The sequence below is a fragment of the Neocloeon triangulifer genome, unplaced genomic scaffold (assembly GCF_031216515.1).
Source record: "Neocloeon triangulifer isolate White Clay Creek 2 clone unplaced genomic scaffold, ASM3121651v1 ptg000003l, whole genome shotgun sequence".
Taxonomy (NCBI): domain Eukaryota; kingdom Metazoa; phylum Arthropoda; class Insecta; order Ephemeroptera; family Baetidae; genus Neocloeon; species Neocloeon triangulifer.
In genome coordinates, this window is record NW_026775546.1 from 9,329,690 (window position 1) to 9,355,021 (window position 25,332).

Sequence of the window (25,332 nt, forward strand, 5' to 3'; positions counted from 1 at the left end):
AGTAATTTATGTAATTATTTTTTATTGCTTATATATGTACAGTAAGTCTTAATTTATTATTACCATTCACATTTGCAAAGACTCGCAGACGATAATTAATAGAGCCGCTCTTTGTATCTGCAAATTTCGACCAGTCAGAAGAAAACCACTCAAGGCTTGTTATACCTAACACGGTACCGATCTTGAGATCCACAATACTCATTGTAAATCAACTTGATCAAAAACATGTGGAACACTACAATAAGGAAGGAGATGGACACCCAGAAAAGCGTCGGTAGGCCGCCCAGGTGGTGGCCGTGCTTGTGCAAGGCGATGATGTGGTGCTCGTGTGCTGGAGCTGAAAATAAAATTTATTTTATAGGTGCAAAAAATTTAAATAAACAAGTAACCTTCATTTATTTCTTGAACATGGATTGTGTGTCTCAGCTCTTCCATGTGCTGTTTGTCGTAAGTTATGTAAAGGATCGAAGTCAGGGGCTCAGTCAGTTTTACAGGGAAGGTCTTGAACTCAGGTCTGAAACAAAGCCCATTTAGCAAGCACGGTTCAATTAATTTTAATGAGAAATACCCTAGTTGCACGGGTGTATCTAGGCAGCCAGCGTCACAGGCATAGTAATTTTTGTCACTACGATCGAGGGAAACAAGGAGCACTGCTTTATTGTCTTCTTGAACAACTACACTGATGTTGACGTGAGTCAAATTTCCATAGCTTACTCGTCTGAATAATTATTTTAATGAGTCAGTTAATTACAAAAATCAATTAAAATATTACCGGAAATGAAAGTCTCGGTGAAGATATTTTGGGTGGATATTGAATTCCAAGTGCTGATTACTAAACCTCAAACCTCCAAAACTGAGAACCATTGCCTCTGCAACCCCACTGGCTCCAGCTTTTAGCAAATTGTGGCAACCCTAAAAGTTCAAAATGATAAAAAAAATTATATAATAAGTTTAAATTTAAATCAGTTTTTCATGTATGGATATTAAAATTTCAGTCATTGGTCATTGATAATGCAATATTTTAAATAACAGTTCAATAAAGTCAAGGTCCGCGCATCAGCAACAATGAAAAATGATTTGATTGTTGTTTGAGCTCTCTGATTGGGTACAAGAAAAGTTGTACCCAATCAGAGAGCTCGACAACAATCGAAATTTTCTGACGAGCGGACCTTGAATAAAGTCAATCCTGCAATTCACCTGTTTCTCAAGGGTTAGAAGCCAAAGTGAGACTGCGCTGTTGACATCATTCAAAGTTGACAAAGGCGTCCACAAATTTTGAGCTTGTCTGCAAATGAACATTATATTTAAAAACCCAGTTATGAACACTATTTGATTGTTACAAAGTATGGAGACCACCGTAGCAACCTTCCGAGTACAAAAGAACTCTTTGGAGCTCAGACCGCTGCAGGGTTGGAATGTATGGAGTTTGAGACATGACATAATACATGGTGGCATTGATCTGATCTCCGTTGATGGACTCGGCAGCCAAAGACTGGCTGATGCTGAAACCCATGCTCCAAAGTTGGCGCCAAGTTGAAATATGGCTTTCGAGCAGGTGAGAGCGCTGACTTTGGGCTTGTTTCATGGCCTAGACAGTTTTATTCTAGAATTAATATTTACATCTTTGTAAGTTCAAAATTTTACATCGACCGCCCGTTGCTCAGTTTCGCGCTTCTTGGCTACAAATTCCGAGCGGCTCACAGGTTCCGAATAGTTGATGCTGGTGAGAAACTCAAAAGTGGCGGACGAGTGGGCATTGACCTCAACCAATTCTGGGACTGCTTGCAAAACTGTTGTAACGGCAATGACATGGTCGAGATTTGACTTTGGAACATCCACCATTGCTGAGGCCACGGTAAATGACTGACTCTTTTTGGAGGCCAATGGCAAGCTGAATTATACGGACAACGGACAAAAGAAATAAAAGGTTTTGAAATTAAAAGAAATTTTAAAGTAACCAAAAATGGTATTTTCTTTTCTTTTTATGTCTAGATTTGTTAAAAATAATTTATATTTTACTTGATTTTGTGGGAATCCGCAGATGCCCAATTTCTGACACCCCTCTGGCGGAAGGTGATAGTGGCTGGGAAGTCACTAGGATTTGTAATTTGAATTGACTGGACAAATATGGACGGCAGGCTGCGGTGGGCATACATCTGGTGGGTTGTGTGGACGCCACTGCTGGCACACTGCAGTTTGTGCACCATACCTTTTGAAAAGCACAGTATTTTGATTTTATTTGGTTTATATCAAGAGTTACCGGTGACATATTGAATAACAGTGGCCTCCTCCCACTGACTTGACGACAATTGCGTGTCAACTACCGGTAGGCACTTGATCGGAAGCGACAAAGTCCTTCCGTTCTTCAAGTAAACGTTTCCATCCGGAGATGCTTCTAGTCCGAAGTGTCCGTTGCCGAGGTAAGGAACATAAGTTTTTTCACCCTCGTGTTGAGGGTCATGTTGCAGGTGAGCATTGTACTCTGCTATGTCCAGAGTGAACGCCGTCAGACGGTCTTTTAGACAAGTCTGTGCAGTACCTAAAAACAAAATACAATATAGCACAAATCTAAATATGCTTAAAAAAAATTAAAATCCAATATTTAATAAGCTGGCAAATTGTATATCTTTGTTGAGATTTACCTGAATGATTTTTGTGGTAGTCTAAAAAAAATATGTTTGAAATATTTAATAATCATGCGTAAAAATTTATGTGCACAAAAATTATAGTTAATGATAAATAATTATTCCTGGATCATAAAAAAAATTTTTTTTACTGAGACATTAAGAGGGGAGTCAAGAGCATGTTTTATCCTTCAATTTGTGTATACATACCTTCTTCTTCAGAGTAAGCAAATCGTCGCAAAAATTCTGGCAGCGAGTAAAGTACTAAGCCGCAAACCACAAGAACCAAAACAAACAGCCTTCGGTACCTGCACAGAAAAAAATTAAAATTAATTACTTAATCATGAGACGTGGCCCAAAAAGTATTAACTAACGTGAAATAATTATCGAGGCTTCGTTTTAGCCGACGCAGCCACTCAGTGAATTCCATTTTTTTCGGCGTCGTCCGGATTTCTTAGTTTTTATTCAACAGCTTTCAGCATCGCTGTGATTTGGAAATGCAGCGCATTTAACCATTTGGAAGATTTGGAAAGTATTCAATCGTGTTTTTTTGCAAACTCTTGCCGGTGACGTTCAATAATACAACTTCGATATTTACGTTTTTGCATTACGTCGACTTGACACGGAAAGGTATGGGCGTAACTGGAGGAGGAAGGGCTGGAAGGGGGCGGGAACAAGGAGGGTGCTTGGAGGGTGCGGTAAGGAGAACAGCTTTCATGAAAATAATAATTTCGTACGAGCAAGTATAATGGCAAAAATAATTTTGTTACACTTAAATTCCTATTTAATTTCATAACAAAGTAATTAAGGCATACTATATTTGAATTTAAATGAGTATAAAGCAAGTACTGAACTTCACTCTTTCTGTGGCAACCACTGCTGAGTGCACAACACTATTTTACTCCGGAGCAACTGCGCGCAACCAAAAAGGCAAAAAACCAAGACTTTCGGCGTTTGGCGACTTTGGCCTTTGGCGTCGATCTGCATTCCATCAAATCAAACGGTCGGTCTGGCCTGGACTGCCGAATTCCACAGTAAAAAGAGAAGTAATCTGTGGACGATCAGCCAACAAACAAGCATCACTCACGTATGTATAAAACAAATCGTCTGTATACATTTTAAAGTGAAATATTAAGGAACTTAACACGCAGGTTTTGAATTTTGCCCTCATCAAACACGCACATGATGTCTCGGTCAAAACGTGGTTTGTATTATTTATTTTATTTGTCGAAATTTGACGCATATGTACATATTTTGTCTCATTGAACAATTGAATTTACTAAATTTATGCCTTTTATTTTTTATTTAGCTGCTTCTGTCATGGACAGCGACGTTATTGAAGAGGAACTGGAGAATGGCTTCACGAGGAAGCTTGTGAGGAGGAAGAATGGGCAAAAAAAAGGTGACTTTGATGTGTATGTGTTTCCACCCGATGGAAAGAAACTAAGGTTGGTATATTAAAAGAAATCCTATTTTATCCTATTTTAAATTTTGAAATCGCCCTTACCACCCCCTGAGACCTTGGCCCCCTGCTGACCCCGGCCTTGCCACGCAAAAGTCTTGAGAGAATGAAACGCAGGCATTTGCCACACGAGCTGAGTTCTTCCAGCTTGTGGCTCGGAGAAAACGAGGCAAACCTCCGAGTGCAAGACGCAAGACGGTTCAGCTTGCGCCATCCCAAATTCCCAACTTGTCAGCCAAAATGTTATCAATGATTTGCATACCAGAGGCTAAAATTGTTTTTACAAAAAGCCTCTGGCTGAGCATTGATCACATGATGACCAAGCAACCCACTCATCAGAATGCAAGCAATCCAACAATTTTTTCTGAATTTTTAGGTCTAGAGTCGAGCTGCGGGCCTACCTCGATAAATTTGAAGGGCCATCAGTTGACCCTGATGCTGCTTTCTTAAAGTCACCCATTAGCAGAGTCGCTCTATCTGAGCTTGATCAAGAGGAACCTAATAACAAGAAGTCCCGTGCTGTCTCTAAAGCTGCCAAAGAAAAGCCAGAGAAGTCTGTTACGGGCTCAGAGATCAAAGATGATGTAAAGCTGAATGAAGGCATGCAACCAGTTGTTGTCATAGAGCCTATACCTGATGGAAAGGAAAAATCAAATGATAATGAAATGCCAGATGTTTCTGAGGTAGCTGAGGAGGAGCTATTGAAGCCTAAATCTAAAGTCAAGCCAGTAAAGTCTAAATCTAAAGATGAGCCAGTGAAGCCAAAATCTAAAGATGAGCCAGTGAAGCCAAAATCTAAAGATAAGCCAGTGAAGCCAAAATCTAAAGATGAGCCAGTGAAGCCAAAATCTAAAGATGAGCCAGTAAAGCCAAAATCTAAAGATGAGCTAAATGCCAAGGATGGAGAGGAAAAGCCCAAATCAAGCGAGGAAGCCAAGGAAGACATAGAACCTAAATCTGGGGAAAAAGCTAAGGTTGACTCAAAGCCAAAGTCTGATGAAAATGCTAAAGATGGCTCAAAGAAAACATTAGGGCTTCGGGGTTACACAATTCCTAAGCTTACCTCTGGCCAAAAATCAAAGGAATATGAGAAGAGCGAGGAACTCTCAAAGGCCAAGGATGACTCTGAAGTAAAAAATGATGGCAAGGCCAAGGAACACACCAAGCATAGAGATGACAAGGCCAAAGAACACTCAAAGCATGAGGTTGGGAAGGCTAAAGGAGACTCAAAGAAAACTTCTGATGAGCACAAATTGGATGTCGTGAAAAATATGCATGAAAAAAAAGTTAACGGAGACCCAAAGCAGAAGTCTCCTGGAAAGTCAATTCAAAAAGATGTGAAAGCCAAGAGGGGCTCAAAGGAAAAAGCCCATGATGGCCAAAATGAAGAAACTGGACAAAATTCAATAGATGAGACCGAGAAGGAATTGCAGGGAAAAGTTGAGGAGGGCCCAATCCCTAAAGAAGATCCGAAGAACAAGGATGGGATCAATACAAAAGTTGATTGCCAAATGAAGGATGATGTGAAGGGAGCTCCAATACCAGTTGAGGAAATGGCCTCGGCCAACTTGACATTCAATGGAAACGAGGATGCACAGGATGTTCAGATAAAACGTAAATCTAATGAGGAAACCGTAGCTGCCAAGAAGCAAAAACTTGAGGCCGACAAGGATCTTCGTGATGATAGTGCTGACTCAGGTGATTTGCCTAGCTCTGATGAGAATGCTTTAAAATTAATGTTTAATAAGTTTGTTGAATACAAATATCTTGTATTTCAGATCTCAACGGTGCCAACCAAAGTGATGAGACTTTGCCTCTTTTGAAGACTTTGCTAGTCAACCAAGCACCCATTTCTCCTTTTGGTTTGGTGTACGAAGGTCTCGGAAATGAGCCTTGCTGGAAGATCTTGATGGCCTCGTACATCATGGAGAGGTCAAATGCTATTCAAGGAAGAGTCATTGTCTTTGATTTCCTAAAAACATTCCCCACACTTCACAGCATCAACAAGAAGAGCCTGAAAAATTTCTTCAAGGTTGTACATTCACCATTAAAATAATCATAATTTATTATTCTCAAATAAATTTCAGGATTTACATAACATCCCATGCATAGATGATGCTATAAACGAAATTCTGACAATTGCTGCCCTCATCGAAGGAGGTGCCAAATCTCTGGAAAATATATCCCACTGCTCACTCTACATGAAACATGTTTTCCATATTTTCTGTGAAGAAGATGACGGCTGGAAAAATGTGTCTCCAGTCACCCTTGATCTGATTCGCTACAAGGCTTGGCGTGAGGAAAATTCTGCCAAGTCAAAGTAAATCTGAGCATATTTCCTAAATTTTTACATGGCAGTCATAAGATTAGTGGAAAGGAAAAGCTGCTCTCACAAATTTTATAAAAGACATTGACATCAAGTAAGGAATCAAATTTATTTGTGGAATCTCACAATCAGGACAACTTGTAAAATGATTACTTATTATACTTTTTGCATATTTTTGATCAACAGATTTACTATCAAATAATAATTTAAGACCTTATCAATGCTACAGAATGAATAAAAAAATTGTACTTAATTGAATTGATGATGATTATTTTTCAATAAATGAAACATATTTTTGATAAAGTAATATTTATTTTGTTTTATTGAATATTCCATTTGTGAGCCAAAAAAAATATGCGACTTGAATTATTATTACTTGTATATTTAAATATCGCAAACTTTCTTGATGTAAGTAATACATATTACATCCAGAAAATAATTAAGATCAATAAAATTATCGGCGTGAGGTCTTTGGTCTAGCACTGCTGGACGTAGATGCAGTGGGATTTCCGTGATGAGAACTTTGCTCCAGTTGGTATGTAGAAGAATGCGCTGATCGACTGACTGCAGATCGAGCGCAGCGCTTCCTGGCACTGCTGCTTGAATATCCACTTGACATCATCATGTCTCTATCATGAGTCACTCTGTCTGTTGAGTAGCTCAAATATAGACTAGAAAGATTGGGTTCTGCGAGCTGGAAAAAAAATACAAATCAGTATGTCTTTTTGGATGCGCTTTAAAATAGTTACATCATTTTCATGGCTGGTTTCATTAAAGGGGATTTGTTTCCGCATGTTATTTCCAGTGTAAGCAACACATCGCAGCTGCCACTCTCCAATGTCCTCATTCCAGTGGACAAATCTCTCAATCATCATCTAGGGAAGCAATTAAAAGAATTTTAAGATTGTCAATAATAAAAATACAATAAATATAAATTCATACTTGGTACTCTGGAGGAATGTAAGTGTCAATGATCAAGGACTGCAAACGCAATTCTCTATTGAGCTGTCGAACATTGTCCAAAAGCCCTTCCATCTCTCGTTGGTGGTCTTGTTGGACATCTGCAATCTCAGCCCGCACACCTTGCAACAGACTCCAAACCTTTTTCAGCTTTTTCTGCTTTCCAGCTGCCTCTTCTTGCAGACTGGAGTATCTCTCTTCAATATCCAGTCTCTCGGCCTCTTTCTGCTCGAGCGCCTGCCGTAGACGCAGCTCCTGCTTCTTCCTCTCCTCCAACTCAAGGGCTGCCGATGCAAGCAGTTTTTCTTGCACCTCAGCCTTTTCCAGCAGATTCTCCCCGCCAACATGAATTTTTCTTTCCAAATTGTGTAGCTTTTCTTTCAGAGTGTTCTGCTCGCCCCTAGAAGAACAAGCAAAAATTTTAAAATCAACTTTATTTTTTAACTATTACATTAAAAATATTTATAGTCAAGGAATATTTCAAAACATACTGTGTTTTCTTCAATTCCCCCTCATACTTGTCAGCCTCAGCTGCCAACGCCTTTCGCTCATCCTCGGTGAGATTTTTCTCAGCCAGTGCCTGTCTGTTGGCATCGATTCTTGCCTGCATTTCTGCTGCCCATTCACCTGATCACAAAAGTCCATAATCAATATTTATTTGTATCCACAATTCTACAGAACTGTTACCTCTCTTTTTCATTTTCTTTTTCTCCCCTTCATCTCCATCCGAGTCACTTGAGATTCCAGCCTCCTGAAGCTGCTTTCTCAACTCCTCGATTTCCTTCTGGCACATTCTCAACAAGGCATCTTTCGGATCTTCATTAATCCTAGCACAGTTCTTGATATTCTTAGCACGGTTCGCGTAACGCAGAGTGCTCACAGTTTCCTCATAATTATAATCAGCTGGACCAACATTGGCGCACTACATTAAACAGGTTGCTTTAGCTTTTAATAATATTGACAATAAAATTACCATGACTGTCTTTGCATTTCCGCCAAGTGAGTCTTGAAGCAGGCGGGTAAGTTTGGAGTTCCTGTACGGAATGTGTGTGCTTTTGCCATCGACTAGTGCTGAAATCACATTTCCCAGAGTGGATAAGGACAGGTTGATTTTTGTGGCCTCTTTCAATCGCTGACCAGTAGATCCAGTTTTGCTCTGGCGCTCAGAACCCTAAAAATTTCAAGAATTTATCAAATGACAAATTGAAATGCACAATTCTCTAAACTAACAGCCAAGTCCACTAAATGGAGTTTGCCCATTTTAACGTGTTGTTGCCCATCTGGTCCTTCCTCGCTCGACTCCACCGTAATTGAAAAAATTGCGTGCGAACGTGAACTGTGCGCATTCATGTTTGTCGAGCCAACAACTCCTTCAAAGAAAATAATGAGAAAATTATATCACAGATTTGCCAAAACTTACGATTTTTATTGCCGTGGGTCATGATTTTGTCCATGTGGTCAGTGTCATTGACCATAACAGTGGTCAAATCTTTAACGTAAACACCAAAGTCTGGTCTTTCTTTCACTTCGAGTCTTGCTGTTTGATCACTGGACAAAAGATCTCTCACCTCCTCATTGTATATTTCCAAATAAGAGACGCGAACCAAAAATCTGACAAAATGAAATATATATTATTAATATCATTAAAAATGATAATAATATAATTTAAACAAAAATATTTACTTCACATTATCCCCTGCTTTTGAAATATGCCCAAAGATGTGAGCGAATGAGTTTGGAATAATTCCATTCATCTCTGGAACTTTTCTGATTCCTTCCATGGTGAAGGTTTTTCCAGTTCCAGTCTGGCCATACGCAAAAATTGTGCCATTGTATCCTTCAAGCACCTTTTCAATAATTGGCCTTGCAGTTTGATTATAGATGTCAAACTAGAGGACATTAGGATAATGTTACAAGACAGGAAAATTATCAAAACTATGAATAATACTTGTTTGGAGTCTGGCCCGAATACCAAATCGAACGTGAAAGTTTTGGGTGGTTCTCCAGCCTGTGCATTAGGGTTGAGGACAATCACAGTGTTGGTAACAGAGTCAACGTCCACAATACTTTTGAAAGCTGAGTTGGACTCTTTCTCGTTCATTGGTCTCACACGGACGACCACTCTCACGTTTTCCACCTCACCCGACTCCATTTCCTGTGCAGAATGAAAATAATAATAAAATTTATGAAAAATGTAAATTTTGTGCAGAAAAATGGAACCGACTGATCAGAGAAAAAAATATGTAATTGAAGCTTTCAAGCGTTTGTTTTTTGGTCATTTTGCGAGAAAAATTGAGTGAAAAGACTATAACTTACTGCAAGTTTATTTTCCATTCTCAATTTTTGCTGACTAGCATCTATTTTGGTCGCATTTCTGAAAAATTCGGAAAATCAATAAAATTCCCCGATTTGTTTTGCTACGGGTCCTTAGTTACGCCCTCATTTAAAGCTGCATTCTGATTGGTTGATTAGAGCGATGCCAGCGCCATAAGCTAAGATTTAGTTGTAAAAGCGCGCTATTTCCATGAGCAACTCGGTCGAAATTTGCGGTCAATTTTTTTTCAAGTGCGGACAAAAAGTTTAACCTGACCAAGAAGTGATTTCAATCCATACGAATTAAATTTAGAATTTTTATCTTTATTTATAACTAATGCAATTTTCTTTTTTAATTTTGCAATAGAATTGGAGGTTTAAATAAAATTCGTTTCATATTTTTTAACAACATATATTTCTGAAATCTCATTCCATCTACGTTTTTGGATTACACTGATGATTTCATATTTTGTAACATTTACGGAGCTGCGCAAACAAAAATTTTATTCCCAATCGACAAATTTTCCTCAGCGCCCAGGTTGATTGATGAGTTTCTGGGAGCGTTTTTTTATTTAAATTTATTTCTAATATTATATAAATGGTCAGCATATTGCATAATTGGTAACAGACAACAAAACAACTGTGTGATAAAACATCATGCTTTGATCGTAACAACCAAACGAGCAGAAAAAACTATCAGAAAAAATTCTCGTCTGCTTTTAACATTGCGTTTTTCGAACTCTCGAGTTTAAGCTGTGATAGAAGGACGTACAATGAAGTCGAACAAGTTGAGCATAATTTTATTTACAACAGTTATTCTTTTTCTATCATGTGGATGCTGCTGGAGGCTAAAATCGCAAAAATGTTTTGTGCAAATTATATACAAAAGCCGTTAAAATATGTATGTGCTGGAAAAATCTTTCTCCCTTTAATGAATAATTAATTATATACTTGTGGCATTTGTTTTTTTTTACTACTTGCTCAATTAACTGGGTCATCTTTATATCTTTACACATAACACTAATTTTTATTTAATTGGTAAACATAGAGATCAATAGATCGTTTCGTAGGAGTTCAATAAACTTCAGCCTCCTAAAAAATCATTTTATGTTTATAAAGACTAGATATTGCAAAACTAGGAGAGTAATTAAATGGAGCACAGCTATAAAATGAGATTGTGAACCAATTAAATCACAGTAAGAGAGGAGAGAGATTCATTCATGATGACCAAAGTAATATTCAGCTCCAGCTAACAGGAATAATATTATACTTGGAGGACATCAAAGACATTGAGTTTTCCAAAACTGGTTTTGCATCTCCCTGTACGTTAGCCCGACTTCTTTACAAATGAAAAGATGTACCATTTTCAAATTTTTACAAGAGACAGATAATTTTAAAGAAAAATTTAATTTTTTTCAGAGCAGAGGAAATGTTGTTTTATCTTGCATTACTCGAGTGTGCGAGTTGTCTCGCTTCTCTGCCGTGGATTTTTGAGCAAATAGATAGAGAGTTTGATTAATGTACACAATTCACTTTACAATGCCCGGAGCTATTTACTACAAAAACATGAGAGGATTTTTTTAGTTCTCTGCGATTTTTGGGTTTCATATTCCTGCCTTAATTTTTTATTTATTTTTTCCTTAATATGTATTTTACGCTAATTCGTTATGAAAGCGGGGAGATTGAATGCGCTGTCCAGTATACTGCATATTTTAAATATTTACACACCGAAAGATTTCTTGCATGCCGCTAACAACTAATTTCACTCTTAATCGTATCGCCATGACTAATTTATCAGAATTGAGCGTTTTAACAGGTGACAGGAGATAAAATGATTGCACATCACCAAAAAGCCATTAGGAAAAAATTGAGAAAACTTTCAAAAATTTGGAAAAATTGCAGGAATGAAATGCGCAAAGAATTAAAAAAAAAAGAAATTCCGTTAATACACACATTTTGTTTAGTACATCTGCCATTCTATAATCAAGTGTCTCTTCTACCCATACATTTTGCACGCACATCCATAAATATTTTTGAACCACTGCATGACGGGCTGTGTGTCTTGATGCTAAATTTTTGCGAGAATAGAGTACGTAAACCACCGTGTATCTCAACATCTAATGACTAAATTTTATGTGACAATTTTTTAAATGGGCGTTGGTAAACAGTGATAATCTTGCAGGGCGTTCTTCACAGATTCAAAAATGATGGGTCTGCCGGTGTCCGCGTCCATGCCCGCGTAAGGGTTGGCGCCACTCTGGTAAAGGTGGTGACTGGTCGAGTAGCCTGACGGAGGCGGACAGTCGCCGGAGTTGCACAGGTTTTGCAGCTTGGTGATGTACGCATCGAAGTTGTCGTGAGCAAGCTTATCTTGGTTACCGGGTATCCTCACGTGCTCTAGCAGCGTGATCACGTTATTCCTAATACTCTCGTAGTAATTGGTTAAGTCGTTACTTCTTTGAGCAATTTCCGGGGTTTCCTGGAAAAGAACAAATAAAAATTAATATTTCATTTAAAAAACAAATTGTGATAAATAAAATAAATCAATTTAAGGGTTAAATGCATATATGAGAGTGAACAAAACTAGATGAGGTGCATTTTCAATAAAAAAATAAAAATTTCCAGCCCCTCTGCTAATATTTTTTTTTTTACATTCATTTGAGATGGAAGGAGGGATTGCGAAACTTACGTAGTAAGCATTCCCGCAAAGTATTTTGCCATTTCAAAAGCATTGGGAGTGGATGTGGTGGTGCTTTCACAGTTTGTTTTATAGCATGAGGACCAGTCCATATTATCTACCTTATCTCCACTTCTCAGGTGCGCTTCCATTGCAGTAATGTCTGACCGCAAACGCAACATTTGCGATTCTACCCTAGCGTTTTCGCGCTGCAGCTCACTAATTTCGGCCTCCAGCGTCATTAAATCTTCCCCGCCTTCACCTGGCGCATTGTTATTATCAGTAGGAGGTCCTGAAAGATACAAAAATTTAATTTTTTATATTTTAATAAAATATATTTATTTTGATAAAAAATTTGGAGTTTAAAATTTTTGAAAAATTACCCAAATTATTAGGCTTGTACATGCTGGCGAGCACGTGGTGTTCACCAGCCGAGTACTTGTTCTTCACAACTTTGTTATTGAGCAGTCCAGCAGGAGGTGGTGGCGAGAGGCTGGATGGGGGGTGGGTCGGGCTGCTGGTGCCACAGCTCGCTCGGTGCGCCAGGAATGAAGGTCCTAAATGCGTCACTGTCAGGTTGCTGCTGCCATCCGCCCCACCCCCACTGCAGCCCCCCGGCTGCAGACTGGCACCGCCAGCGCCCGAGGGGAGGTGACCTGCAGACGACGGCTGCAGTTGGTCGTACTTGATGCCTCCGGCCACGGCGGCGGCGGCCATCGCGCCAGCAAAGTAGCCGACGTCTGCAAAATAAGAGCCATCGGTTAGATAGGATGCTGTTGTGCTCCTGTCAGAAGCAATAAAATTATATTGATTTTTATTGGGCGCACGTGGAAGTGACCAGGCTGAAAGTGGCGCGAAATTCGGCACTCTTGCTAAAAAGCGATTGTCATTTGTTTTTCAATAAAAATTATCAGGAAATCATTCGAGATGCCTTTTATAATTTAATTTAGTCGGTTTCCTTGGGGATTAAAAACATTTTAAGTCTGAAATAATTTATCTGGTTAATTTTGTTAAATTAAAAAAATAAAATCAATAAAACAGGTGAAGTAAAAAACACATTAGCTAAATTTTATTTATCATTGTGTCTCTCATATAAAAACTGAAATGCACAGTCATTTCGCTGTCACTCTTACTTTTCTTCCATCCTTTTTCTTAATTATAGACAAATAAGTTAATTTGTACAGAGGATTGTTCGTTTTCTTGTCTAACAAAAAATATATATTTTAATCTTTTATATTCACTTCCGCTTTAGCAGATTGATTTTGACCGGCGCTTTTTTACTCAGGTCAACCGGTTTGTCCTGCATTCGATCACGTTCAGCCTTTCTAAGGTCTCTCAATTCCTCGTCACTCAACGAGCCGGCCGAACCTCTGTCGCCAGAGATGTCCGACTCGTTGTCTGACAGCTCGAAATACATTTCGTCGTCACGTTCTTCCAAAACACCGATGGCGGCGGCGTTTTTACCTTTGTGGTGCAGGTCCACCGAGGGACCGCCCATCAGGGAACTTCCCGCCGAAGCACTGTCCATCACTCTCATCTTGTTTCGGTTGGCTATGGGACAGCCGGACGCACTGAAATCGACAATAAAAGTGAAGGAAAACTAAAAAATTTCAAAATCAAATAAAACCTTCTGTGCGACAGGAACTTGCCGGTGGCATGACCTGATCCATCACAACCTGGAATGGGACACCTAGGGGAAAATTGACTGTGAGAAATTCGCCCTGCTGTTTTAGTTATTTTGGATCAACCTCAGTGGCTCCGAGTCTTGGCCGTCTCGCGGCTTGCTCTTGGGTTTGTTGGCTCTTGGACAGCCGGACAAAGAGCGGTGCGACGAGTAGTTGCCGGTCACGTGTCCTGAGCCGTCACAACCGGGGGTTGGACATTTCAGCTCCTGCGAGTGCGGCTGCACAGATCCGCGGTCGGAACGCGAGCAGCCGGACAGACTGCAACAAAAGAGCAGGGCAAAAAAGGGGTAAAACAAAAATTATTTCAAAATTTTTTTTATTAAAAAACAGTAAATATGTGTAAAATATTGATTAAAAAAAACGTTAATTAAATAGTTTTTGGGTACCCAAAAATTCTGTTGCTGTGTTAAAAAATATTTCAATTATTTTAGATTTATCACCAAAATCGTCGTCTTCATATTAATAAAAAAGAACATCAAATTAATATTATTTTTTTAATAATTTCAAAATTAATAACCTAGTATCATGATTATTGAGAAAAATAAGATATTAAAACCAATTAAAAATGAAAAATGTAATCAAAAATTGAAAATATGAATTTTAAAATTTTAAGAAATATTTTTGAGATATGGGGGTGTTGACCTTTCTTCAATTGGTTATTGTCAAGACGCAAATCTAGACCAAGGTCATAAGCTTGTCAGCTTCGAAGAGGGACACAATTGCCCGTTCCCAAAATACCCTAAGGCTGACATAATTTTCGAAAACTTTCGAAAATTTCCAAAGTGAGCGCTGAATTGAAAATGGCGCGAGAAAAACAAAAGTTCCCGAAACTTTCAATACACACGGTCGTGCGACCCGGTTTTTGAAAGTGCCGAAATTCCATTTTCTCGCCGTGTTGGTACCCAAAATTGAATCTCAGTCACGAGTTTTGAAAATTATTACCGAAAGTAATTCAAAATTGCCAAAGTTACTGGAAAATTTGGCCAAAATCAGTGAAAATCTCGCCACCCGCCGTACCGTAGAGGGAATCAAAATAAAATTACATTTTTGCGCCGCTCGTGAATCATTTTACCTTTCCCTCTCCTTATCCAAAAACCTCTGCAAGAGGACATCGTCGGCCTGATCAAAGTGTCCGAACATCGCGTCCCGGTTTCCGGCCCGACCGGCCCGTTTCACTAGTAAAGTGCGACTACTGCGACTAACTAAATGTACAACCCTCTCGGATCCCTCGCCCGCCGCGGCCAATATTGATCAAAATTCGCCCGTCTGACGGCAACCCCGCCTCTCAGCTCCTTTGCAAAACCCTCCCGAGCGGTTCGCAGCCGAATCAAGACCGGATCCAGTCCGAATTCGGCCCGAATCCGTGCAAATCTGGTCTTGAGTGCCAGATGTGACTTAAAAACTTTCAAGTTTTGGGGCGTCAAGTTAAGTTGCAATTAGGAGAGGGTCGGTCCATGCGCGGCAAACATGGTGGACGCCGGAGCTGCGTGTAAAAAGCATGAGAGATGCGCAGAACGGAGAAAATCTGTACGCGACGCACGGCCATTGAAGTTCATGGCGAAAACTCGGCCATCTTCCGAATACGGCAGGAGTTGGAATCTTTTCCAAGTCACCGAGCCACCGCGAAAATTTTAAATTTACTTTGTGTCGCCATGCTGAGCAATAATTATAACAAAATATTTAATGGTCAAAATAACGAAAATAACCAAATCAAAGACAATGCATTTTTAAGCATAAGGATATGCCAGCAAAAAATAATGATTTTTTAAATAAAGTTGAACCCAAAATAGAAAGAATAAAAAAAAAAATTGGGTGGTGCCTTCTGCACCACTAATAAAGGGCACAGGCCGACAAGACTTTGTCTTGGCCTGACCCTAAAAAACTTTTATTAACTTTGCTAAATCACGTTTTTTTAAAATTCGCCAAATCACGTTTTTTTTTTTTTAGAAATTCGTGAAATCACGAATTCTCCGCAAATTTAGGTTGAAACGAATTAAATTGAATATCTTAGTATAATAATGCATTATAGACAATAACACATTAAATTTCGGATCTTCCTGGATAAAAGGTCACACAAAACTGATCGATCAAGAGCAAAGGCCGCTCATTAGCGAACAAAATTGAAAAGTCTCGGTACTCACCCGACGTCGTCCTTCTTGCCCATGCCGTCACCGCCAGCCACGCCGTTCACGGCGCCGCCGGCCGCTGACGAGGGTAACATGGAAGAATAAGAACTGGCACTGTTGGCCTGGGGGATGCAGTTGGCGTAGCCGGCGTTGCTCGCGTGGTAATTGGCGTAAGGGGAGTTTGACAGGTTGCTCGTGTTGCACGCATAATACGGGTTGTAGCCCGAGTACTCCGACGTGGGCACCACCGACGAGTAGTGCGGGCTGATGTAGCCCGAGGTCAGACCTGCAACCAAGCAAGGGCGCACTCGTTAATGACTGCGAATAAAATGTGAGGGAAATTATCACAATATAATATATTTCGTTTGACATTTTTTAGGGAAGATCAATGCAAACGTTTCATTTTGTAAAAACATATTCCTTTTTTTTTTTAATTTGTTTCCTTTTCAGAAATTTAAATGCAAAAAAGGAATTTTATTTTAATTTTTTTTCGGGAATATTATATTTTAAAATTTTATCTTCATTTAAGATTTTGAAATTTGCAAAAGTTTGAGCATCAAGACTAATTTCTGCAATTTATTCCTTTGATTATTTATATTTTCACTTTTTTCCTTAATAAAAAGTATTTTCATTTATTGTGTAAAATTTTAAATTATTTAAAAAAAATTGAAAAACAATATAAAGATCTTTAAAGAAATGAATATTGGCAATCTTTCACTAATGATTTACATATTTGAAAAAATTCAATCACTGAATGTTTGCTTCTTAAGAACAATATTTATTTTGCTTTTTTCTCCAATTTTTAGTAACTTGTGATTTGAGTGCTAATTTTTGCAATCAAACTTTGTGGCGTGTGTATTTTTCATTGCTGTTGAAAAATGTGATTTACTATCAGCACAGAAAGCAAACGGCGGTCGCTCGCATTATTTAACACCACTCACTCGAGCGCTCCGCAATAAAAGGGATTAAAAATCGAATAATAAAACAAAGAGAGGAATAATAGGAAAAATGGAAAACGCGCTCCGCCGGCGCGGGTCGTATAGTTTTTTATTACCGCAAACGAGAGAGGCTGGCAAAAAAGAGAGAGGCATTTTTCCGAGCGAAAAGGGGGAGTCGGAAAAAATTCATTAGACTCTCTCTACCTTGTTTTGCGGTCAAAACTTTTTAAAATTTTTATTACCGAATCATACATAGCCGGTCTCCCTTCCGTTGCGCGCTGCAAAAAATACTCGCCATTCGAAGCCCGCGGGGTGTTTGAGAATTACATTTACACACACACATACCGCGAGCGAGCTAGCGAGTGGCGGCATGCAAGGGTTATATTCGCCGTCGACGAGCTAACATGACGAAAAGGAGGAGGTGGGCTGGAAAAACACAGCGAGGGCACCCGCCACACCATAATGAATAATTTGTTTGGCATAAATTTATATTCCTTACGCTGCTGCCGTTTGCTAATGAAAACCACAAAAAATATATAATCATCCGCGCCGACAGCAGCAGCAGGGCGCGGGCGCGCCGCATTTTTTTTTTATTTTAAATTTGCATGTTTTATTGCACTGGGCCTCTAAAAAAGTTTTTTTTAGGTACGTACGTCAACATAAAAGCGACACACATTGCTCTAAATAAAGCAGAATGCAGCACAGCAATCTGAACTGGCCTTCCAAAAATCCGATAAAAAAAAAACTCAATGCTGTTGAAGTAGAAGATTTTTATAATAAAAATTTAATTATTATAATAATCTTATATAAATATACTGTAAATGTTTAAAAAGTAATTATTTTAATATATTTTTTAAAATAAATATATATGGATTAAAAATTCTTTTCCTTAAAAAGTTCACACTTGAGAGTGGATTTCATGTTCATTGATTCGGAAGTTTATAATTCCTTGATAAATTTATTTTTGCTTTTTTTTTACTCATTTATTATCATGAAATATTCAAGTTAAATATTGGCTATTTTGATTAAAAACATTTTTAATTAATTCTGCTTAAAAAAATTTGAAATAAACAAAATTATTTGAAATTCCAAAAAATCCCAAACTTCATAAACCAGAAGAATAATATTCTTCGTCGATTAATGATTGAACAATAGGAGATCTCTTTCTCCAAAGAGAATTAAGAATTATTATATATTAACGCCTGCATCTTTAAAAAATAGGCAACCCGCATGCCACTGAAATTAAGCTTGCAGATTATTCAAAGTGTTCATTCAGCAAGATTCAAGAATCATGCGGTGTAAATTTTAAAAATTAGGATGGAAATTATGTAATAATTTGTTACTGTTATTCAATAGTCATTTTATTGTTTTAAACGGTATTAAACGTCTGTTATAAATGCCGCAAAAATTATGCTTTTAATTCAAAAGTACCTCATTTGTGCACAATTGATACTTCCTTTAGCAAATTCAATAGAATTCAAACTCATCCTAAATTAAGACTGAGTTTATGAGGTAAAACCATTACCACATAATATAAAAATAGGTTTAAAATGCTTTTTGGCGCTGAGATTGCTTGAATTTGATCAAAGATGAAAATAATAGGAATCAATTTTGGGCTTACCTGCTGCGACGGCGGCAGGGTTGTCCCTGTAGTCGAGGTAGGGCTGCTGGGTGGACTCGGGACTGGAAGTCCTGCTGTACGCGTAGCCGGGAGGTAGCGCCACGAGGCGACTGCCGCTGAAGTTGACAGGCTCGTTGGCGGTGGAAAAGTCGACGGGCTCGGTCTGCTCGACGGGCGATAGGAAGCGGCGAGCAGTAGCGGGCGGGTGTGCGCCCTGGATGGCGGCAACCGCCGCCGCACTCTCCGCCGAGTAGAGCGGGCTGCGTGCGAGAGAAATACGTGATTCGCGATCGAGACAATAAAAAGTAGCAAACAGAGATTGATTTGTGCCGGGGAAATTCGGTCAGGTTGTAAAAATCGACCCCGAGTTTAGCATAGTTTCGAGAGAAGAGAAATAAGAAAAAGAGAGGGAGGTTCTTTCTCCGCAACAGTCGGCGGGATGAGGAAAAGTTTTTAACGGGCAAAAGTTTTAAGACGCGGGGAGTTGTGGCTGGAGAGTAACTTTTGTTTCCTTTATGACTGGGCGAATCGATAAGAGAAATGAATTTTCGCACACGTTCGCCCTGCCTGGCAAGCAAAAAGCAGCAGAGAGCAGGCGTTTTAGTCGCAGTGCAAATATTTGAGATGGGAATAAGAGAGGAACAAGTGGGTTTTGAATTTCGTTTTCAAGCCGAGCACCGTCAAAAGTCAAATCTTGTTAATCGAGGAAATTTTGGGACTTGCGGAAAAGAATCTCCGGATTTCCTTTGAGCTGACAAAGTTTTTCAATTAATCCACTTGAGATTGAAGGTTGAAATCAAGAGTAAGCAAATGTAGAAAAAAAGAGAAAATTTTATCCATGTCAAAGGTGCGATTATGTAATTAAATTGAATTTTTGTGAAAATTATTTAATTTTAAAATGGTAAAATTCAAAATTTATAATTTTTTTTTATTTAATAAATTGGAAAATTCCATTAAATCTGATAAGTCAAATAATTTTGTTTGAATAAACCAGACCGCTTTAGACTTTCTAGCTCACAGGAATTCATCCGAGGAAACCTCAAACTCCCTTACTAAGACAGAGCGCGACAAAGGAGCCGAGAGGGAGGAATCGAGCGGAATCAATTATCAACCGGGCCTGTTTTGCTGCTTTACTCGTTTGATCTCCATTGGGATAAACAAAGAGTTCATAATTAAAAGATCAAACAGCGGCCGGAGAGACAGAGTCTGCGTCTCTCTGCAAAGAATGGCCCGCGGCTGTGTGTGCTCGGCGGCTCAGAAAAATATTTGCACTGCATGAGCCGCGCCTGCACCCCTGCGGCCACCAGACCACCTGTTCCTTCTTCAACTCACCTTTCGCCGCCGCGGTTCACACTGAGGTCCAGCGTGTGCACCTGAGGACTGGGCACCGTGGCCGACTGGTTGCTCAAGTGGTTCGGACTGGCCACGGCCGTGCCGTCGAGCGCTCTGGTCCGGATGCCGCCGTTAACGTGCTGGGGGCTCATGCTGGTTGCGTACTGCGAACACGAAGGGGTGAGAAGATATTAGCCGAGGGCTCGATGTCATTCGAGAGGCGCGTTGGGTAGGTGATGAAGCAAAGGGGACACGTGAGCCGGAGAAAAGCTTCACTATTTGATTTATAGTATAGAGAGGAGGAGAGGAAAAGAAAGTTTGGAAGTTATTAAATTATTAAAATATAGCTAGACTGGTAAGAATTTTTTTTTTAATTTCCTCTGAATCAGTTCATTTTGGCTGAGGATCTTTTATAAGTATTTCATTGTGATTCAAAATACTACAAAAATAAATATGTTAAAAGTTTACTATTTTTTCTTTTTTGTTACTTTAAATTTTATTTTTCTGGACTATTTTGTGACTTTATTCTAATATTTTTGTAGAATTCCATTTTCCAATTGTAACTATTAAATATTTTAAAAATCCAATGTTTTATAATATTTTGTTGCAAATTGGTGTTTCATAAATTTATTTTGTTACAAATTTCATTACAAAATTCAAATTAATTTGTTAGAAAATTTACTATTTTCAATTATAGTGCCTTACTTATTGAAAATTAATAATTAATTTTTCATCCACAGTAGCACTCAAAATTTGTATATCTACGAGAAAAAACATGAATATTTCACCAGTCTAAATATATCTTTTCTTTTGTCTGCAAAAGAGAAGTGAAGTTTACAGTTTTAAAAAATTTAGTCTTTTTTCTAAAAATTTTCTACTTTTAGACAATTTTAGTTACAAATTTTGCTCCAGCTTACAAATATTTAGGCAAACAAAAAACATCTGATGCGAGTGCTGCAAGTTCTACCAAATAAAATAACACACCCATTCGACAGATACAAAGAGTTTTTTTTCCGGTTCGGTCTCAAGCACAACACGGTGGAAAATTGCACTCACGTGAGGGCTGTTGGACGCAACGCTGGACGTCGACAAGTCAATGACTGAGCCACCAGGAGAGATCTGAGTTTGGTTCCGAATCGAAAGGGGGGAGTCGTCGGCCTTCCGCGATAGATTGATCGCTGAGCTGAATGGGTTGATGGTGGAAGGACATAGTGTCGGCGGCATTTGCGAACCCATGCTGCTGGCAGCGTTTGAGGAGTCTTCGTACGGATAGACCGACCTAGAGGGGCGCAACACCAAACCGACACATTATTCGTCGCGTCCAGCAGCAGATTGCAAATAATCAACAGAGTGAGCTAAAAGTTTGGTACTGACCGCTGGTATAAATTTGAATTCGGAAGTTGAGTTTCGCCCTCCTTTCCGACGCTTACTGAACCGTGCTGCTGGTTTTCGTAGTGAGACGGAACCTTCGAAGGTAATTGAAATTATAATGTAATCGTTTTGCAGTGGAATGTATAATGAAGAAATTTTCTAATTAATCAGTTTTAATAAGAGTTGTAGATATTTTTTGTATTATTTAACTTTTATTATTATAACTATCATTATTAATTATATTTTAATGATAAATAAATGATTTATTACATTTAAATTTCATTTATTTTAAATTTTTTTAAACGTTAAAAAATTTTTAAGTTAAACATTAAAAGAAATTGATGTAAAAATTAATATATATTAATTTAATAAGTTCTTCTACAGTTACAAAATATTTCTGGTTACAATTCATATCATTAATTCATTGAATCCAAATAATTTTATTGTCTAATTTTAACGCCATCACTATGTCAAATTGTAATATTGCTATGCAATTTTTTAATCATTCTTTATAAATAAATCCACTATTTGATATAAATTTCTTTCTCAGATCTCAAACTAGCTGATAATTTTTCTACTTAATTAAACTTTCTTATATTATACTAATTTCGTTTCCATTAATCTGCTGATAGAAATAAAAATTCGAAAATAAGTTTTTACCTCGAATTTGATTTCATATTTCTTAATTTGAACTCTAAACTTGCCGCACTTTCACACACAGACGAGAACAAAGGAGAACCACCAAAGAGTGACATGCGATCAAAAGCGGAATACTCACATGTGAAAGGTCCGAGTAGGAGTACATGGCCGCCCTCTGGTCGTACATGACGTGCTCGTAGGACGGTCGTTCGGGGTGCGAATACACCCCGTATCGGTACATGTCGCTCTCGTACCTCGCATCCTCCAGCGCCGCGTATTGCTGCTGTTGCTGTTGGTGGGGCTGTTGGCCACTGGCCGCCGGCTGGGGGCCGATGGAGGCGGCCGGTGGGGGCGGCGGAGGCTGCGGAGGCGGCTGGGCGCTCATGGCAGGGTCGATGCAGCTGCTGGACGAGTTTGAGTCCTGGTGGTACTCGTAGGACATTCGGCACGCGGCCGACGAGGGCCCTCCGGAGGCGGCTGCCACCTCCGCCTTGGGAACCTTGTTTGACTCGATTTCGTTGCTGGAACCGCTGGAGGCGAGACCGCTGTCCTCAGACTTGAGGTAGCGTCTGTCCTCGAGTGGGGTGGCTGGTGAGTCTTCGGACAGGGAGCGCTTCATTGGTGGAGGAGTTGGCGCCCCTGAAAGTCGGTATTCAAGGTTTTTTTCTTGAATCAAACAGAACGGGGACAAGTTAGATGCATCCTACTGATTTTTTTTAATAATGTCCACGTTTTCCATAAAATTAAAAAAATATATGTATTTTAACGGAAAAACGATTTTTTAATTTATATTTATAATTTTGTTCCAATATGGAAATATAAATTTGAAAAGGAAGGAAACACATTAAATTCAATCACTCCAAAAGCCTTCAGTTTTCACAGTACACAAAAAACCATCGTCTCATCTTTTGTTTTTAAAGCGTCATTTTCCCTTTAAATTAAAAAAAAAAAATAAAAATATGTACAGTGAATTGTGTTTTTTTTTTAAACTTACCAGACTGTTTGTAGTACGGAGACTGGGCCGAAAACTCGTGCGACGGCGAAGCGACGCACAGTGGAGATTTGGCCGACTGCTGCAGCATGGTGTAGCACGGCTTGGCGTCGCTTGAGCTCTGCGAATTGGGACTCTGGCTGCACGGGCTGACGCCTTTTGTGCTGTACGAGCAGTAGTCTCCAGACAGAGAACCTGCGAAGAAAATTTGTGAGTGACTTTGCTTTCAACGCGTTCGGAAGTGACAATTGAAGGACTGGGAAGCCAAAATATGAGCCGACAGGCAACAAGTTTCTCTCAGCTGTCAAGCCGGTTGCCTAACTTGTCGCGATGGGGTACATTTCAACACAATTCATTAGAAATGAAATAAAACGAGTAGGTTATTTTATTTTCCAATTTCAAATCAAATTTTCTCTGCAATTGTTTTAATCCCTTGCAAACTTTTGAGCCAAACAAATAATCCAGAGGAGAACAAAGTTTTTATTGGTTCGGTTATTGCCGCATATGAGAGTGGCCGGTGAGGGGCTGAAATTACGGCTGCAACTAAACCAATTTCGAAAATTAGACCGACATTTTAACGTGCTCGTTATTTCGCCGGCCGCCGAGGCTGCTGCTCTAAACCCAATTGATTAAGCCCGGAAAGTTGTTGCCGACCATAAGCAAAGTAGCGCAGACATATAGAGAGAGAGGCTTACTCGCTCGCGAAGACATGTTGGATGCTAATTTGGTCTTCTCTCGGGAGGCCTGTTTAGAGGCGGCGGCCAATGGACAGCCCGACAGGCTGCGGTGGGTGTTTCTGTTGGTCGAGACGTGACCTCGGCCGTTGCAACCGGGCGTGGGGCACTTCAGAATCGTCTCGTGCATCGCCAGAACTGCAACGAGACAACAATGGGGCGGATTTTATGGCGGGTTGTGCATTTGAATTGCAAATTTTCCAGCAGAATAGAGATAAAAATAATGAAGAAAAAAGAAAAAATTGGTAAATAAAATAACAAAATCATTATTATTATTTTTTAATTAAGTTAAATGTTAAATTTTTTCGTTCTAAAACTTAAATTTGTCCAAGAATATATAATTTTTACTCACTTTCCGGCGTCACCTTGTCCTTCCTAGGACATCCGGACAGACTGCAAAAATGAAGAACATATCAGAGAAAATTGGGAGCAGAGCGATCGACAAAAAAATCAATCGTGATCGCTGATTTTACCTCCTGTGGTGCGAGTAGAGTCCGGTCACGTGGCCCTGGCCGGTGCAGCCCGGCGTCGGGCACTTGTTACCCTCTGCGGGAAAAAAGAGAGGCGAAAGATTATCTCGCTGCTGCCTCATAAATATCATCAAAGGCGGGCTTTTCAGCGGCAGCAATTGCCCTTGTAACACGCCTCATATGAGCCACTTATGCCAGCCGTATCCGCTCCACATTTGTTTTCACCCCTAGGGCCATTTAATAAAACGCACGCGCGCGCGAGTTAGAGGGTCGGTCGGTCGGACGGGGCTGCTTGAAAAGTTAATTCTTTCGCAAAATATGAGACCGGCTGAGTGAATCGGATTGAGGGAAAATCGCAGCGCGTTTTCCGCACCTTTGACTTTTAAGAGGTTTAGCCAAACGGTCCGCTTGTGTGTGTGTGCATGTTGAGCTTTCATTACACGGGCGGTCAGCTGCTTTTGTGCCGCAAAAATAAATTTAATGGCTCGAGAGAAAGCTTGAGAGGGCCGGTTAACGTTGCAGACTGGGGATTAAACGCGAATTTGGAGTGGTTTTGTTTTCAGCTCTACCACTAATTATGCCTTTTTCCCCTAAAAAACCTTTAGTGAAATTTAAATTGAAGTTAAAGATAATTATTTCGTTTGCAGAGCTTTTTATATTGACTAAAATGCATCAATCGTTTTTCAATTTTTAACCATGTCAATGTCAAGTCATAATGCTTAATGAAATAAATCAAATAAATAAACTTGAATCTTGATTATTAATATTGTTGTTATTATTATTATTTTTTTAATTTTCATCGCACTGCCCGTGAGAAGTTCAATATATTTTGGAAGGGCGTTCTAGATCATCTTCATTTTTCCCACCGACTTATTTAAACTAAAAAGAAGGCTTGTAAAATATGCTGCAAGATTTAAATTCCAATAAACTGAAAACCTGTTATAACATGGAGCCTTAACAATTTTTTTTTTTATAATGAAATATTTAATTAGACGTCTTTAAAAACTTTCAAACTTAAGCACGTATTTATTCTGTCGAAGCTTCCAATCTTGAGAGCTAATCC

At 39.2% G+C, this 25,332-nt stretch overlaps 4 protein-coding genes across 13 annotated transcripts in view; 1 reads left to right on the forward strand and 3 right to left on the reverse strand.

Annotated features, from left to right (window-relative positions):
- Positions 1-12: 12 nt before the first annotated feature.
- Positions 13-3,808, reverse strand: LOC132193172 (uncharacterized protein KIAA2013 homolog). Its single transcript, XM_059613634.1, has 12 exons — positions 3,712-3,808; positions 2,999-3,643; positions 2,835-2,932; positions 2,261-2,539; positions 2,020-2,209; positions 1,645-1,891; positions 1,341-1,588; positions 1,198-1,285; positions 773-912; positions 569-718; positions 390-514; positions 13-337 (listed from the first exon to the last, which is right to left on the reverse strand). Exons 2-12 carry the CDS (start codon positions 3,052-3,054, stop codon positions 150-152), a joined length of 1,809 nt encoding a protein of 602 aa, XP_059469617.1. The 5' UTR covers positions 3,055-3,643; positions 3,712-3,808; the 3' UTR covers positions 13-149.
- Positions 3,406-6,715, forward strand: LOC132193171 (claspin-like). Of its 3 annotated transcripts, none has more exons than XM_059613632.1 (6): positions 3,406-3,711; positions 3,761-3,828; positions 3,934-4,072; positions 4,463-5,784; positions 5,865-6,118; positions 6,174-6,715. In XM_059613632.1, the coding sequence occupies exons 2-6, from the start codon at positions 3,807-3,809 to the stop codon at positions 6,408-6,410; spliced, it is 1,974 nt and encodes a 657-aa protein (XP_059469615.1). In that variant the 5' UTR covers positions 3,406-3,711; positions 3,761-3,806; the 3' UTR covers positions 6,411-6,715. The 3 variants fall into 3 exon arrangements, with proteins under 3 accessions (XP_059469615.1, XP_059469616.1, XP_059469614.1); XM_059613631.1 differs by having other exon boundaries at positions 3,410-3,711; positions 3,776-3,828; XM_059613633.1 differs by lacking the exon at positions 3,761-3,828 and having other exon boundaries at positions 3,407-3,711.
- Positions 6,713-9,808, reverse strand: LOC132193170 (kinesin-like protein KIF3A). The gene is given in 10 exon segments (XM_059613630.1): positions 6,713-7,106; positions 7,162-7,287; positions 7,355-7,772; positions 7,864-8,294; positions 8,346-8,543; positions 8,603-8,742; positions 8,793-8,983; positions 9,056-9,261; positions 9,321-9,527; positions 9,689-9,808. Coding segments are annotated over 10 exon segments (2,175 nt in total). The 5' UTR covers positions 9,707-9,808; the 3' UTR covers positions 6,713-6,866.
- A 301-nt stretch (positions 9,809-10,109) lies between these two features.
- Positions 10,110-25,332, reverse strand: part of LOC132193168 (uncharacterized) — a 125,587-nt gene continuing 110,364 nt past the window's right edge. For 3 of the 8 annotated variants that reach the window (XM_059613621.1, XM_059613622.1, XM_059613623.1), the window contains 16 exons: positions 24,273-24,345; positions 24,152-24,192; positions 23,761-23,937; positions 23,069-23,260; positions 22,214-22,740; positions 21,439-21,530; positions 21,121-21,343; positions 20,065-20,228; positions 18,733-18,992; positions 16,189-16,459; positions 14,111-14,305; positions 13,990-14,067; positions 13,827-13,933; positions 12,746-13,102; positions 12,485-12,654; positions 10,110-12,164 (listed from right to left, as the gene is read on the reverse strand). In XM_059613621.1, the coding sequence (XP_059469604.1) occupies positions 11,832-12,164; positions 12,485-12,654; positions 12,746-13,102; positions 13,827-13,933; positions 13,990-14,067; positions 14,111-14,305; positions 16,189-16,459; positions 18,733-18,992; positions 20,065-20,228; positions 21,121-21,343; positions 21,439-21,530; positions 22,214-22,740; positions 23,069-23,260; positions 23,761-23,937; positions 24,152-24,192; positions 24,273-24,345 (3,260 nt within the window). In that variant the 3' untranslated portion in view covers positions 10,110-11,831. Of the gene's footprint in view, positions 12,165-12,374; positions 12,655-12,745; positions 13,103-13,826; positions 13,934-13,989; positions 14,068-14,110; positions 14,306-16,188; positions 16,460-18,732; positions 18,993-20,064; positions 20,229-21,120; positions 21,344-21,438; positions 21,531-22,213; positions 22,741-23,068; positions 23,261-23,760; positions 23,938-24,151; positions 24,193-24,272; positions 24,346-25,332 lie in introns of all 8 variants that reach the window. The other 5 variants (XM_059613625.1, XM_059613626.1, XM_059613624.1 and 2 more) reach the window with 5 other exon arrangements.

What these genes read in the sequence shown, in the direction of transcription:
- LOC132193172 (XM_059613634.1), bottom strand. Translation starts at nt 3,054, where the DNA reads ATGGAATTCACTGAGTGGCTGCGTCGGCTAAAACGAAGCCTCGATAAT. An exon ending in TGCTTACTCTGAAGAAGAAG is followed by an intron (nt 2,540 to 2,834) that starts GTATGTATACAC and finishes TTTTGTTTTTAG; the next exon opens with GTACTGCACAGACTTGTCTA. An exon ending in CACCGAGACTTTCATTTCCG is followed by an intron (nt 719 to 772) that starts GTAATATTTTAA and finishes ATAATTATTCAG; the next exon opens with ACGAGTAAGCTATGGAAATT.
- LOC132193171 (XM_059613632.1), top strand. Translation starts at nt 3,807, where the DNA reads ATGATGTCTCGGTCAAAACGTG. An exon ending in GATGTCTCGGTCAAAACGTG is followed by an intron (nt 3,829 to 3,933) that starts GTTTGTATTATT and finishes TTTTTTATTTAG; the next exon opens with CTGCTTCTGTCATGGACAGC. An exon ending in CCCGATGGAAAGAAACTAAG is followed by an intron (nt 4,073 to 4,462) that starts GTTGGTATATTA and finishes CTGAATTTTTAG; the next exon opens with GTCTAGAGTCGAGCTGCGGG.